The sequence below is a fragment of the Eriocheir sinensis genome, chromosome 13, assembly GCF_024679095.1.
Source record: "Eriocheir sinensis breed Jianghai 21 chromosome 13, ASM2467909v1, whole genome shotgun sequence".
Classification (NCBI taxonomy): Eukaryota; Metazoa; Arthropoda; class Malacostraca; order Decapoda; family Varunidae; genus Eriocheir; species Eriocheir sinensis.
In genome coordinates, this window is record NC_066521.1 from 996,335 (window position 1) to 1,012,751 (window position 16,417).

Sequence of the window (16,417 nt, forward strand, 5' to 3'; positions counted from 1 at the left end):
GCTGGAGTGGCAGTATTAACACCTTCCTGACCCGGGCCCGTATACCGCCAGTATCCCATGTTACAACACTCCATTATCAACCCGTACACCCGGACGTGACGGTTTATCGTAGTGCATCCCCCATCACGTACATGTGTATGTTCCGGCTGGGAAGGGGTTAAAGTGTTGAGGTTCATGCTCACTCGGTTGGTTTGATTCAAATCAAATGATTTAAATCAAGTGCTGTAAATCAATTTAAATCTGTGTAATAAAAAGAATGATTTAAATAAAAATTGAATATACTGTATTTAAAATGATTCAAGTCAAATTAAGTGTTATATCAAGAGTTAAATATGATTTTTTTTTTATAATTATTTTTTATTTTTTACATGTGGCCTATAGCACCGGCAGGCTATTACACCGGGGCCTGATGGTCAGCCCGAGCCCGCCATGGCACAGGCAGTTGTTTATAGTGGTGCCATTATTACTGGCTCATGCTGCCCCCCTGGAGCTCATTCTTGATTTCACTTGCGCTGTACAGCTTCTAGAGCCAGGGTTGATAGGTGGTCTTCAGGACAGCATGTGGGTAGTCTTAGGCCACTCGGAGGTGACTGAAAAATCCCAGGTGGTTAGCGGCGAATTTGAACCCACATCATGAACAGCACGGTGGAATGCAGGGCCGGCACGCTAACCACTCAGCAGTTGTACAGGAAAAGTATCAAGTCTACTTGTCCTGCACTGGTCCTGTAGCAAGTCAGGCACCAGTGAATCATTGCCATCTCTTTCAAGAAAAATATTCAAAAGCATAAAAAAACTCTGGTTTCATTTAACATTGGCTAAGTTTAACCCGGTAGCAGCGACGGGCCAAATTTGTGGCTTTACCGTGTAGCAGCGACGGGCCAAATTTGTGGCTTTACCGTGTAGCAGCAATGGGCCAAATTTGTGGCTTTACCGTGTAGCAGCGATGGGCCAAATTTGTGGCTTTACCGTGTAGCAGCGACGGGCCAAATTTGTGCCATGATATAAACCCCCTCAAAATAGATGATCCATAATCTGATCACAAATGCTTTGATATATATTATGAAATGGTTTGTGTGAGGGGTGATTTTTTCTCATTTTTCTCACTTGGAGGGACCATTAAGAAACATGATCCCTGCTGCTACTGGGTTAATACAAGAAAATGGCCTCATAAGACTGAAACAAATAATCAGTGGAAACAAACAAGTATTAATGCAAAAAAGATCATTTAAATAAAAATGATAAATTTGAATAAAAAACAAATTAAGTCAAGTCTATTTTTTATATTTATTTAGAAAAAAATCCTGATTTTTTTCCAACCCTGATGTTGAGTCATGTACTAATTATTGCCTTCCTCAAGCAGCTCACCAGCATGGCTGAGGCAAAAACTTAATTCACCTCAGAGCTAAACAACACAGACACACTTACTGTCCTATGTCAACAGGGGCTGCCTCATTTATGAAGAAGCATTTGTTTACTGCATGAAGTTGTCAGTGGAGGCAAGGGAAATGTTTACAGAAGAACTTTCTCAGAGCTGAACTTGTTACTCAGCAAACTGTTGTGTGGGTGTTCTCAGAGCAGGCCTTTGGCGTCTCTTCACTCACTGAAGGGACACTTGTGGGCCAGAATAGGGGTGACTAGTTACAACTTTCATAAGAGCATAATTATGTTATTAGAAAGAGACAGTTCCTTTCTCTTTCTACACCACACTACATTCACACAACACACACACCTTTTCCCAAAATTCAAAATTCAAAATGGCGAAAAACAACACTGCCTCGGAGTCCCCGCCTGGGGGGGGGGGACCATAAATTCCCCCAGGGAGGATTCCCCTTCTGGCTGCTGACTTGAGAGGTGTCCTGATCACTCCTCAAACCTCCTCCTTATCAATTTCTGCAACATTTGCTGTCTTCGTTCTAATTTTCATTCTGTGGAACACCATCTCTCCTCTGAACCTCACCTTCTCTTCCTCACCGAAACACAGGTTTCTGAGGCTACTGACAATAACCTCTACTCTGTTCCCTCCTACTATCTCTATCCTAAATTTCAATCCAAAGCTGGATGTTGCGCCTACGTGCACAACGACATCACTTGCTCTCGTGCACACAACCTTGACTCTCCTGAATTTTCCACCATCTGGCTAAGACTTCATTGTCATTCTATTACTAAATACATCTGTGCTGTTTATCTCACCTAACTCTACTAACTATGTAAAATTCTTTGACTACTTGAACTCTAAAGTGGAGCGCATCTTGACCCACTCTCCCTTCGCTGAAATCTCCATCTTGGGAGATTTCAATGTTCACCACCAGCTTTGGCTTTCATCCTCTTTCACTGACCAGCCTGGTGAACAAGCCTACAACTTTGCTCTCCTCAACGACCTAGAGCAGTTGGTTCAGCACCCTACTCGTATTCACGACCGTCTTGGAGACCGGCCCAACATTCTAGACCTCTTCCTTACCTCTAATCCTTCTGCTTACTCTGTCAAACAGTTCTCTCCGTTGGGCTCCTCCAATCATAACCTTATTTCTGTATCCTGTCCTATCGCTCCTGTACATCCTCTGGACCCACCGAAGAGGCGATGCTTCTGGCATTTTGCTTCAGCTCGGTGGGACGACCTGAGGATGTACTTTTCCGATTTCCCGTGGAATGATTACTGCTTCCAGGAGAGAGACCCCTCTGTGTGTGCCCAGCGCATCACAGAGGTGATTGTCTCTGGAATGGAGGCATACATTCCATGTACTTTCTCTACTCCTCATGCTAAAAAGCCTTGGTTTAATCATGCTTGTTCTCGTGCTATTACAGATAGAGAGGCAGCTCACAGAAGGTTCCAGAGCCTTCGAACACCCGCTAACTTTGACCTTTACATTTCAGCCCGGAATCGTGCCAAATCTATTCTCCGACTTACCAAAACTTCTTTTATAAATAGAAAATGTCAACACCTTGCTTCTTCTAATTCTTCCCATGACTTCTGGCATCTAGCCAAAAATATCTCCTCCAGTTTCACTTCTTCCTCTTTCCCTCCTCTCCTTAACCCTGACGGCAGCACTGCCGTCTTATCTGTCTCTAAGGCTGAACTCTTCGCTCAAACTTTCTGTAAGAACTCCACCTTGGACGATTCTGGGCATATTCCTCCTACTCATCCCCCCTCTGACTCCTTTATGCCTGTTATTAAGATTCTTCATAATGATGTTTTCTATGCCCTCTCTGGCCTCAACTCTCAGAAGGCTTATGGACCTGATGGAGTGCCTCCTATTGTCCTTAAAAACTGTGCTTCCGTGCTGACACCCTGCCCGGTCAAACTCTTTCGTCTCTGCCCATCAACATCTATCTTTCCTTCCTGCTGGAAGTATGCCTTTGTTCAGCCTGTGCCTAAAAAGGGTGACCGTTCCAATCCCTCAAACTACCGCCCTATAGCTTTACTTTCCTGTCTATCTAAAGCTTTTGAATCAATCCTTAACCGGAAGATTCAAAAGCACCTTTCCACTTCTAACCTTCTATCTGATCGCCAGTATGGGTTCCGCAAGGGGCGTTCTACTGGCGATCTTCTTGCTCTCTTAACTGACTCTTGGTCATCCTCTCTTGGCCGTTTCGGTGAAACTTTCTCTGTTGCGCTAGACATATCGAAAGCCTTCGATAGAGTCTGGCACAAGTATTTGCTTTCTAAACTGCCCCCTTTCGGATTCTATCCCTCTCTCTGTTCCTTTATCTCCAGTTTCCTTTCCGGCCGTTCTATCTCTGCGGTGGTAGACGGTCACTGCTCTTCCCCTAAACCTATCAACAGTGGTGTCCCACAGGGCTCTGACCTATCACCCACTCTCTTCCTGTTATTCATCAATGATCTTCTTTCAATAACAAACTGTCCTGTCCACTCATACGGCGAGGACTCCACTCTGCATTATTCAACTTCTTTCAATAGAAGACCCCCTCCACAGGAAGTACACGACTCCAGACTGGAGGCTGCAGAACGCTTAACCTCAGACCTTGCTATCCTTTCCGGTTGGGGCAGAAGGAACCTTGTGTACTTCAATGCCTCAAAAACTCAATTTCTCCACCTATCAACTGGACACAATCTTCCAAACACCTATCCCCTATTCTTCGACAACACTCAGCTATCACCATCTTCAACACTAAACATCCTCGGTCTATCGTTAACTCAAAACCTCAACTGGAAACTTCACATCTTCTCTCTCACTAAATCAGCTTCCTTGAGGTTGGGCGCTCTGTATCGTCTCCGCCAGTTCTTCTCCCCCGCGCAGTTGCTATCCATATACAGGGGCCTTGTCCGCCCTCGTATGGAGTATGCATCTCACGTGTGGGGGGCTCCACTCACACAGCTCTTCTGGACAGAGTGGAGTCTAAGGCTCTTCGTCTCATCAGCTCTCCTCCTCCTACTGATAGTCTTCTACCTCTTAAATTCCGTCGCGATGTTGCCTCTCTTTCTATCTTCTATGGATATTTCCGCGCTGACTGCCCTTCTGAACTTGCTAACTGCATGCCTCCCCCCCTCCCGCGGCCCCGCTGCACACGACTTTCTACTCATGCTCATCCCTATACTGTCCAAACCTCTTATGCAAGAGTTAACCAGCATCTTCACTCTTTCATCCCTCACGCTGGTAAACTCTGGAACAATCTTCCTTCATCTGTATTTCCTCCTGCCTACGACTTGAACTCTTTCAAGGGTATCAGGACACCTCTCCTCCCGATATTGACCTCTCTTTCGGCCACCTCTTTTGATTCTTTTTTAGGAGCAGCGAGTAGCGGGCTTTTTTTTTGTTATTGTTTCTTTTTTTTGTGCCCTTGAGCTGCCTCCTTTGTTGTAAATTTTTTTTTTTTTTTCTGTATTTCACTACTGAGGATTCTTGAAAATTATCTTCATATTGTATGCACGCTCCCACACATTTATGTGAACAATGTTACCTGTGAGTCTCCTCATCCTGCAGGTTGTTCTTCCCGCCAACAAGGTCAGCACCGTGAAGCAGGATTTCAAGGAGGAGGAATGTTTCTTGCCCCCGCTGCCAGAAGCTCTTCGACAAGAGCAAGGGAAAGCATATGCCCTTCATTACCAAGAGGAGTTCCTGAATCAGTTGAAGGTTAGCCAAACTATAACCTCTGAAGTGTTCATTGTTGGAAGGGAGTGCCTCTGATTGGCTGCTGTATCATGCAAGGAGCGTTATCTGGCTCCTTAGTAAGGGAAGTTAAAGGTTGGGAACAGGAATTCCTTCTTTCCTCTTGTATTTAATTGAAAAGATCAAACTTTGAGCCAGATGATCTGTCTGTCCAGGGCCTCGGCCCAGACAGGCACAGCTGAGTACACAAATAGCTCTTGTTAAATACAGATCAGCGGTGCCTTGACCTTGTTTAGTGAACAAAGTAGAAGTAGCTTGGGATTGTGGTGTCTTGTCTGCACTTTATGACTTTTCCTGATTTTTAATCCTTAGGGCGTGCTGGAGATGATGGGTCGTGTGATTTATTTGTACTGAGAGGAGACAAATGTATGTTGGGAAGTGGAGAGCAGAACACTCATGTCTCTCTCTCTCTCTCTGGTGTGTGTGTGTGTGTGCCGCGGGGACATGGGCTCTATGGAGGCCGTGAGGGTGCTCATGAGGGGAGGGGAGGGTGCTAATGGACTGATTATCGGCTTACGTCAGCCTAGACGACCAAGTTGGTCTTTCAATGAGGACTGGCGTGTCTCTTCACACAAGTCGAAGATGTCAGCGTGGGTTCCCTATGTTCGCTGCAAGACGAGAGTGCTCAAAGCAGAAAACACTGGGAATAGTCTCGGTTAGGGCTGCCACCTTGATCTAAAAAAATATAAGGAACGCCTCATCCCATTCCCCAATACAGAACGAATCCATATTTTAAGGAACAAATGGCAATCCTAACATTTCTGTGGCCTGCCATGACTGACAGCCGCTGCCCGCTGCTGGTGAAGGCAGGAGGAATGGGGGAGGGACGTTACGACGTGTATTTTACACACATTTCAGGACAACCCTTGACTAACATAGTTTTATGGACTGGTTTTGTGGTTCACCAAAAAATGCGCTCACTACAGTTTTAAAATACTGAATTTTATCTGCTTAACCATTCAGACAGCCAAACACCGAACAAATGGCATTCTGTATTTTAACCCTTTCCATCCGTGACGGAGACGTATGTGTCACAGTATGGAAAGGGTCAAGAGGAAATGGAAGAGGATTAATCCTCTTCTAGACCTTTCAATCCTCCTCTAAATTCCTCTTAATCCTCTTCTAGACCTTTCAATCCTCCTCTAAATTCCTCTTAATCCTCTTCTAGACCTTTCAATCCTCCTCTAAATTCCTCTTAATCCTCTTCCATTTCCTCTTAAGAGGTTTAGAAGAGGACTAAGAGGAAATGGAAGATGATTAAGAGGTTTAGAAGAGGACTAATGGTGACGCTGTCGGACGCCAATGTCGGCGTCGCTGGAGTGAAGGGGTTAAAGGAAAGGGTGGCAAGTTTGCAACCCTAAGGCGTCATCTGGCGATATATGGCCTTCTTGAACAACCCCCCATTTTAAAAATTTTTGAGAATGTGTTTCACCTCAAAACAGTCAGCACTAGAACGGTTACCACGGACCAGAGGCTTGGCCTCGGGTACAGGCCACTAGGCATGTGTGTCTGTTTTCACACGTATAACCTAACCTCCTGAGCCAAGAGGCGGAGCAGGCATGTCATCCAGTGCAGTATTCACTCCAGCACTGACTGCCTTACAAAGAACAATTTGCCAGAGCAAGGCATAATACACTAACATCAGACAAAGGTGGAGAATTTTGAGAAACGTCTTTATCCTGCAGTTGACTGTAGTCTGTTCACTTAAGCCTGAGCCAAGCTGACAACATAAGCCTAAGCATGTTCGTAAGCACAGTGCAGCTTATCAGAAAGTGCTGCGTGAGATAAACACAAACAGAGGCTAAAGAAAACTTGGAAGTCATAGCAGTAGCCAATCAGCACTCAGCTTGCAAACACACTTAGGTTTATGTTGTAAGTTGGGTCAGACTTAGTGAACAGACTATAGTCATGGCTGAGGATGATGATGTCAAGTTTGCCAGCACACATTGACTACACACCTTCAAGGAGAGTGGTGGTCACTATCCTGCTGGTTGCCAAGTCTTCTGTGTGATATCCCAGCACACCGCCACATTCTCCACTATAAAGCTTCCCTGTCCTGGCTGGCATCGCAACACATGACATGACGGGTAGGCGGTGGCCGAACTGGTAGCGTACTGGGCTCACATTCACCGCGTGATGGACGACGCGGGTTCGAATCCCCACGCTACCACTCGGATTTTTCAGTCACCGCCGAGTGGCTTAAAACTACCCACATGCTGTCCTGAAGACCACCCATCAACCCGGACTCTAGAGGAAGCCGTCCAAGCGAATCAAGAACGAGTTCCGGGGGGCAGCATGAGCCAATGCAAGATGGCGCCACTATAAACACTCGCCTGCGCCAGAACGGGCTGGGCCGACCATCAGGCCCCACCTGGAAGAAGCCTTGGGCCGACCATCAGGCCCCACCTGGAAGAAGTCTTGGGCCGACCATCAGGCCCCTCCAGGAAGAAGTCTTGGGCCGACCATCAGGCCCCACCTGGAAGAAGTCTTGGGCCGACCATCAGGCCCCACCTGGAAGAAGTCTTGGGCCGACCATCAGGCCCCACCTGGAAGAAGTCTTGGGCCGACCATCAGGCCCCACCTGGAAGAAGTCTTGGGCCGACCATCAGGCCCCTCCAGGAAGAAGTCTTGGGCCGACCATCAGGCCCCACCTGGAAGAAGTCTTGGGCCGACCATCAGGCCCCACCTGGAAGAAGTCTTGGGCCGACCATCAGGCCCCACCTGGAAGAAGTCTTGGGCCGACCATCAGGCCCCACCTGGAAGAAGTCTTGGGCCGACCATCAGGCCCCACCAGGAAGATGCCTACCGGCGCAACAGGCAGCGACGTAAAAAAAAAAAAAAAAAAAAAAAAAAAAAAATGCCTGAGCCATCCTGCTGCCACACTCACCTCCACACAGCCTTGCCTTTGCTTTGCCTCGTCTGTGCCTCCAAAGATGCAAGGTTAGCGCCGTGTTATTGATGACAAGCTTGACTGTTGCTCTAATGTAATGATAAAGATATATGTTAAGGAAATTTGTCTTTTATCTGTTTTCATTCATACTTTTTTTCAGGAATTGAATGCTAAGAGAGAAGCCAAAGAGCAGGTGGATGGAGCTGATGGAACCCTGGATGAAGACGAACTGGCGTCAGGAGGCAGCGAAGACGATGGCACGCGGAGGACTGATGTCTACCTGCACTACGACTTCACCACCAAGCACCTGGAGCCCACCCTGCCAATCTTCAATGCAAGGAAGGAAGTGAGTTTATTCATGGATTTTTTCTTTTTATTCCTTTGCTGAAAGTTCCGGTGAGCACCACAAGCCTTGCCAGCCACAGCCTTCACTGACTAGCCTGCTGAAGGTGTCCTTAACCCCTTCAACACGAGGATGCGTATACTGCGTCCTTGCGTGCCCTGTACCATATCCAAGGACGCGCACGCTGCGTCCTGGCGCTCTTTAGCCAATATGCGAGTTATTTTATCTCTATATTTATGCTTACATCTCAAAATTATCAAATAATTTATGCTTCTTTATGTGCACCATTCAATTCTGCATGTTTTCATATATAATACATGATGATTATGTTGAGTTTATGGCTGAAAACTTGTTATATTCAATAGCAACATTTAAAATTTGGCACGTACAGCAATCCTGGATACGGCGCGGGGCGCTGTTTTGGCCTGGCCGTAGTGAGTTTCTTTATGTGCACCATTTAATTCTGCATGTTTTCATATATAATACATGATGATTGTGTTGAGTTTATGGCTGAAAACTTGTTATATTCAATAGCAACAGTTGAAATTTGGCGAGTGCGGCGATCTCGGATACAGCGCGGGGCGCTGTTTTGGCCCGGCCGTAGTGAAGGGGTTAACTTCTGGTGGTGCAGAGGCATTTTGGTTTTCCTTAAGTGTTCCTGGAAACTTGAGGGCCAGGACATCAGCTCTTGTCCAACCAAGGGTATGCATGCACTCACTCATGCACGCACACACGCACACACAGAAAGAAGGATATCAGGAAGCTGGAAAGGATACAGACAATTGCAACTAAAATGGTCCCAGAACTCTCAAATATGGCATATGAAGACAGATTGAAGGAGATGGACTTGATGACACTGGAACAAAGAAGGGAGAGAGGAGATCTGATCACGCTGTATAAGTTGGTAAATAAGTTTGATGAGGTGGATAGAGATGATCTCTTCTCAACTGCGAGAATGCAGGGGCTGAGAGGACATGGAAAGAAACTTAATAAAGGAACTTGTTTGAGTGACTCGAAAAAGTATAGTTTTCCACATAGAACTTTTAACACATGGAACAGCTTGCAGGAAGAGGTGGTTGATGCGAGCAGTGTCCACCAAATGAAGGAAAGGCTGGGTGAATGTAGATATGGAGACAGGACTATTAGAGCTTCACTTGGGTTCTGTAGACCACAAATAGGTAAACACACACACAAGACCCACCTGCAGGAGGACGGCCTTTCAGCCTTTTACTCCGTGAGATCTGTGCGTATTGCCGGTGAATCAGTGGGATATTTTCCATGATCTAAATCTAAATACTGTTCAGCAGATACACGTCACCTTCGCATAACGCAAGTTGCTATGTATATTTATGCATACATCTCATAATTATCAATTATTTTATGTTTCTTTATGTGCACCATTAAATTTTGCATATTTTTATGTATAGTACATGATGATTATGTTGACTTTATGGCTTAAAACTTATATTCAGTAGCGACGTTTCAAATTTGGTGCGTGTGGCCAGCCTGGGTACGCTGCGGGGCACTTGTTTCGCCCGGCCGTGGTGAAGGGGTTAAACTTTCCTATTATGTAGTCATTGTAAGCTGCTGTTGGTGCATAAGCTTGAAGTATTTAATGCTCTACCTTGTTCAGCTTGATGATGATCTCTGCTACTCTTTTTTTTTCAGTATTTTTATTCCAGTAATTGTATCCGTATATACATATATGAGTTTGAAAAGGAATTATAGATAGATTTAGAGATGGATTTAGCAAAATATTCATTTGATCTTCATACAGTCTGTAAAATAGGCAAAATGCAGCTTCTCTAACATGCATTTTAATTGCAGTGTTAAAGAGTAATGAAAGACATCTTCAAATTTTCCAGTTGCATCCTTCAAAAACAGTTGTAAGAGAGAGAGAGAGAGAGAGAGAGGGGGGGGGGGGGGGGTTCCTGGCTATATCCTGCACCGCATACTGCCGCTGCATTGTGAGTTAGGGGCGCTGTTATGATGACTCAGAACAACACTGGCTGCCTTAGCTTACACAGACTGTACGTATGTACAATTTACAGTCCACAGACGCCAGTGTCAGCATGCAACATGGACAGCATGCATCTAGTATCTACTGTGCCAGAACTAAGTAATACTTATTCTGAGTTATTAATGAGAATACAGTCACTAGGACTGAAAATCATTAGAATAGTGGTCCTGGCAATTATTCAGGCGACGATTACCATTGCAGCTTCCAGGACTGCTCCCCCTCTTCGGTGGTGACTGGATTCACGATGCCCCCCCTACAATACCTAGCTACACTATACCTCGCTGCTACAGTAGTACACTACCACTACACAACACTTTCCAGGACAGCTCCCCCCCTTCGGTGATGACTGCATTCACGATGCTCCCCTTCAATGCCTTGTTACACTATACCTCGCTGCTACAGTAATACACTACACAACACTTTCCAGGACAGCTCCCCCCCTTCGGTGATGACTGCACTCACGATGCCCCCCTACAATACCTGGTTACACTATACCTCGCTGCTACAGTAATACACTACACAACACTTTCCAGGACTGCTCCCCCCCTTCGGTGATGACTGCATTCACGATGCTCCCCTACAATACCTGGTTACACTATACCTCGCTGCTACAGTAATACACTACACAACACTTTCCAGGACTGCTCCCCCCCTTTGGTGATGACTGCATTCACGATGCTCCCACTACAATACCTAGCTACACTATACCTCGCTGCTACAGTAATACACTACACAACACTTTCCAGGACAGCTCCCCCCCTTTGGTGATGACTGCATTCACGATGACCCCCTACAATACCTGGTTACACTATACCTCGCTGCTACAGTAATACACTACACAACACTATCACTTTGCACCTTGCTCCCGACCGCAGCTTGCAGCTCTGAATGACTAGAATCGTGAGTCACTCTTTCCCTTCCCATCAGGGTTGCCAGGTTTGGCATAATTATGGCAATTTGGTATATTCCAGGCCTGGTTGGCGTACTGGAAATTTAGTTTTATGCCTAACCTCATTTGGCGTAATTTTTGGTATATTAAGGGGTTTTTAATATTATTTCATTTATATTCATAATAAGGTGCTGGAAGTCAAAGACGTTGACCAGATTCTATAATATATCTTGTGAATAAAACATCAGAAAAAGCATTTTACACATCAGATGAGGGTACCGTTCCTCTTGGTACCGTTTCAGGACCTAAAGTTCCTGATCACCGCAGAACGCGTATTGTTCGTGTTGTTTCTATCATAACCCCAGCTCAAGTGGGCCCTTGAAGGGTTTTGAGTTTGACACCCCTGGTTTAAACCGCCAACCCTGCTGTACATAATTAAAATCTTACATATAGTTAAAACCACAATACTGATGAAACTAACAACGATACACACAAAAGAGAAAAAAATGGTTTTATTAGTTGATTTGGTTTAAACTGCCAACCGTGGTGTTATCACTCCACTGCCTGCAGGGAATAGTGTCAGTAATGTTTTTTTCTTGTTTTACTTTCTCCATAAGTAGTTATTTACATACAACTAAAGACCTTGTTTCACTTGTAAACATGAACTGTACTGTGCCAACTTTATGAGCATAGATTGTTAATATGGCCGTGCTTTTTCTTCATACAGATTCTTGACAAAATTTCCAGCTATCAAGTTGTTATTATTGAAGGAGAAACTGGGTGTGGCAAGTCCACCCAGGTGCCCCAGTTCATCCTGGACGAGGCCGTGGACAAGCACCAGCACTGTAACATTGTGGTCACACAGCCACGCAAGATTGCAGCGTCTTCCCTGGCCAGAAGAGTGTGCAGGGAGAGAGGCTGGCAGCTGGGGAAGCTGGTTGGCTACCAGGTGGGACACTTTTCCAGACTTAGTTGTATAGCAGTGTTGCATTTTAGACATAATTCGATTTAGTAAAGGAAGAAATAATTTATTATTCAAGTAGCCTTTTTACAATAGCATATTTTACATAACGGTTTCAGGGGCCGTGTTCCCCTGTTTTTCGCAACTAAAACTTTAACAAGGCGTCGGACAAGGATGTTATTTTGGCAGTGGATGTTTGAGACCCCGACCTAATGGGCAAAAATATGATTTGGTGTCACATGTGGATAATGAAGCACTTATAAGAGTAGATTTAGGGTAAACTTGGCTAAAAGTTAGAGGCACTGTGAGCAAGGCTAACCCCGCCCCGCTCATCTTCTCGTGACGTCGATGTGACGTTTAGCTCTGACAGATGAGTAATCATCCATCCTACCAGCAATTATGTCTTACTGCTTCACACACACACACACAGTAGCAATATTTAATCTACTGTAAATATGGATGTTCCTTATATGGACTATCAGTTGGGGAGAAACGGTTTTACTCGAAGGAAATTACTTATCCTTTACATGGAAAATGTGACTATTGGTAGTACATGCTGCATGTATGTAAGCGAGCAGTAGTTTCTGGTTTCATCCCTTGTTGGTTCACCAGCCTCCCCCATACCCAACCTTTCCTTCCTCACACAATCATCCCCGCCCAACTACCCAACAACACCTTTGTCGTTGGCGGGTTAGCCTCGCTCACAGTGCCTTTAACTTTTAGCCAAGTTTACCCTAAATTTACTCTTATAAGTGCTTCATTATCCACATGTGACACCAAATCATATTTTTGCCCATTAGGTCGGGGTCTCAAACATCCACTGCCAAAATAACATCCTTGTCCGACGCTTTGTTAAAGTTTTATTTGCGAAAAACAGGGGAACACAGCCCCTGAAACCGTTAGTAAGTTGATAATATTATCATTTTAAATGAATAGGTGAGGGTAGGGGAGAGTGAGGGGGGGGAGGGTGAGTGAGGGGTAGATTTTGGGTGTCAGAGGATTTATTGCAAGACAGTATTGTGGGCATGGCTTCAGCCTCAACACATGACAAATGTCTGCAGCCAATGCAGCGTACACAGTCACTCCTTCTTATGAGGTTTGGTTGGGTTCTTAAAAGCTGAAGAATTTTATGGAACTGAAAACTTTCCCAAAGTTATTGAATTACTTCATGCCCTGTTTGATCAAAACTTTTAGGTTTGAGGCGAGTTCATGAAAAGTGTCAGTTCTCACACTACCTTTTCATCATTACATTGTCTTGTATTTTCCCCATCGACAAAAATTATGATGATATGTACCTTGAAGGGATACTACACAATTTATAGACAAATAGCTAATTCAACAGCCCACCCAGCTTTCAAGGTGGTCAATAAATGGGAATCTGGGGAAGGTGAGCTGTGGTAACCCGGATGTCACTCTGGCCCCATGTCAGGCTGGGGGTTCTCTCCCCCCACAGGCTCAGAGGCCCAGGGGGACAGAGACGGCCACTACCACTAGACGCAGCAATAGTGTCTGCTGACAACTTTACCTTTTCACCTTCCCCCAATGGGTTCATTAAAGCGAGGGCTCACTGTATTGAACTATTTCCTTAACTAGTTTAATATGTTTTTTGCTCTCCGCTAAATCGTGCTACTTTACGTTGTGGGGTCAGATTCTTCACACTGCCAGTGTTCCGTGCACTACTTTCAGTGAGTTAAGCATTTTTTCCTTTATGCCTAAATGTGTAGTTGTTGTTCCCATGCCTTTGTTTGTTAGCCTTTTGGTCTTTTTTTCACTTGCCTTTAAAGTTTGTGGATGTTCAGGCAACAAGCCACTCCCTCCACCACCTCACTTTGTCCCCTCCGCTCAAACACAGACACCATCATTGGAAGCCCCAGCAGGAGATGGTTGCTGGAGCAGAGATGCACTTCACTGAGTGTGTAAGAGTGCGGGTGAATGGATCGGAGAACTCGTCAGCATCGTGGTGGCAAACATGCTGTCATAATACGACCCACAGACATTTCCTGCAAAATATCTGTTGTTCAAGATTACTCAAATATTGTTTTTTGCTATTTTTTAAGCTTTATTTTAAAACTCCAACTATTGGTACATTCAAAATAGGTTATTTCACTGAGGTTTCTTTATGTACGTATGATTAATGTTCTTTTCAGATAATTTGAAGATGGGCTCATTTCTGTGTGATTACCTTCTCTGTACTTCAGGTGGGGCTGGACACTTGTCGGGACACAGACACGCGCCTCCTCTATGTGACAACGGAAACCCTGGTGCAGAAGCTCATCCACCAGCGCCGCCTGGATGCCTACACCCACATCATCCTGGACGAGGTGCACGAGAGAGACCAGCAGACAGATTTTGCTCTGCTCATTGTGAAAAAGTTGATGCACAGAGTTTCTCCAAATGTGAAGGTAATGAAGGTTTGTTTTGCATTGTGTGTGTGTGTGTGTGTGTGGGTGTGTGTGTGATATAGTGATGGATGCCTTGCTCCTAGTACTCAAGGCCACAGAGTTCATCTACCCCCTCCCCTCCCTGCCATTCCTCCTACCTCCCTCCCTTTCCTCCTCCTTCCCTCCCACCTCCTTATTTTCCCTCCCCATCTCTCCCCTTCCTCCTCCCTACCATACCTCATCCATTCCTCCTACCTCCCTTCTTTTCATCCTCCTTCCTTCCCTCCCACCTCCTTATTTTCCCTCCCCATCTCTCCCCTTCCTCCTCCCTACCATACCTCATCCATTCCTCCTACCTCCCTTCTTTTCCTCCTCCTTCCTTCCCTCCCACCTCCTTATTTTCCCTCCCCATCTCTCCCCTTCCTCCTCCCCTCCCTACCACACCCCCTCCTTACCTCCTATCTCCCTCCTTTTCCTCCTCCTTCCTTCCCTCCCACCTCCTTATTTTCCCTCCCCATCTCTCCTCTTCCTCCTCCCCTCCCTTCCATACCTCCTACCTCACTCTTTCCTCCTCCTCCTTTCCCTCCCACCTTATCTACTCAGCCAACCTCCTCTTCCTCCTCCCCTCCCTACCATACCCCCTCCTTACCTCCTACCTCCCTCCCTTTCCTCCTTCTTTCCCGATCACCTCTGTAACCATTGTGTGTAAGCTGTGACATCACTCCCCACCCTGACTACACAGATACACCATTTGTTTTCCTCCCCGCAGATCATACTGATGTCAGCCACCATCAATGCCTCCAAGTTTGCCGAGTACTTTTCCATCCCTGTCATGGGCAAGCTGTCTCCTGCCCCCATCGTGTCTGCAGGGGATGAGTCCGTGCATGATGTGGTGATCTATTATTTGGACTCACTGCTCAAAGTGTGCCAGAAAAAGCCGGTAAGGCGCCAGCATTTTTTGTCTTTGTTTTTATCATGTAATTTTCCACACTCTGACATCATAGCTCATGTAGCAAAGGCTTGGTCCATCCGCCTGTCTCTGTCTCTGATGCTGCCACACAGTGTCTGAAAATGGTTGTCTTCCTGGTCCGCCGTGCACCGAGCCTGACCCCAAACAAACACTTGACCTGCATCCCAGCATACAGGATTTGGCTGTGTGAAGTCACTGTCCATTAACGGTTGCCAAATTATTGCACAGTTTAAAAAAATGTTCACTGAAATATAAGAAAATTGGTATTTTTATTGGATACAAAAAACATTGCTTGTTTAAAAATAAACAGTTCCATTTTTCAAGAAAAATAGCATGGTACAATAATGAGATTTCATCACATATTGGAATTATTTTTCAAGCATCCAATGAATTGGTGCTGCAAGTAGGAAACAAGTTATTAGTGACATGCCTTGTGTGTCACGATGCTGCACTAAATGGTACAGCTGCATGAACCCTTTCTTTGCGCGCGGTGCGGACGCGACTATCCCCTCAGGCGCAGTCGGGCAGCCCAATGGGGGGTCTCCTTTAACCTCTGTATCTCAAAAACTATTCATCACAGCTAAAAACCAAAAACACCATTGGAAAGAGGAGGTCCAGATCTATAGGAGTTGGTTATGTGTGCCTCTCCTGCGAACGTACATGCACTGGCCAGCACCGCACCACAACTCTGTCTAGCCTCTTAACAGTCTAACCAAATCATGTCATGTTTTGGACATGTCCTCACTGAAATTGCAGAAAGAAAAATGACAGCAGCTTCAAATGAAAATTATGAAAGTATCAGAAAAGGCTGTGGATGATCCATGTATGTGTGTGAAG

General features: G+C 45.5%; 1 protein-coding gene across 2 annotated transcripts in view; it reads left to right on the forward strand.

Moving 5' to 3' along the window:
* Positions 1–16,417, forward strand: part of LOC126997860 (ATP-dependent RNA helicase TDRD9-like) — a 177,709-nt gene that overhangs the window by 10,336 nt on the left and 150,956 nt on the right. For both annotated transcript variants that reach the window (XR_007752418.1, XM_050859075.1), the window contains exons 3-7: positions 4,941–5,090; positions 8,177–8,362; positions 11,996–12,217; positions 14,428–14,631; positions 15,380–15,550. Coding sequence is in view for 1 of the 2 variants with exons in the window: in XM_050859075.1 (XP_050715032.1) it covers positions 4,941–5,090; positions 8,177–8,362; positions 11,996–12,217; positions 14,428–14,631; positions 15,380–15,550 (933 nt within the window). In the remaining variant the exon portion in view is untranslated. The remainder of the gene's footprint in view (positions 1–4,940; positions 5,091–8,176; positions 8,363–11,995; positions 12,218–14,427; positions 14,632–15,379; positions 15,551–16,417) is intronic.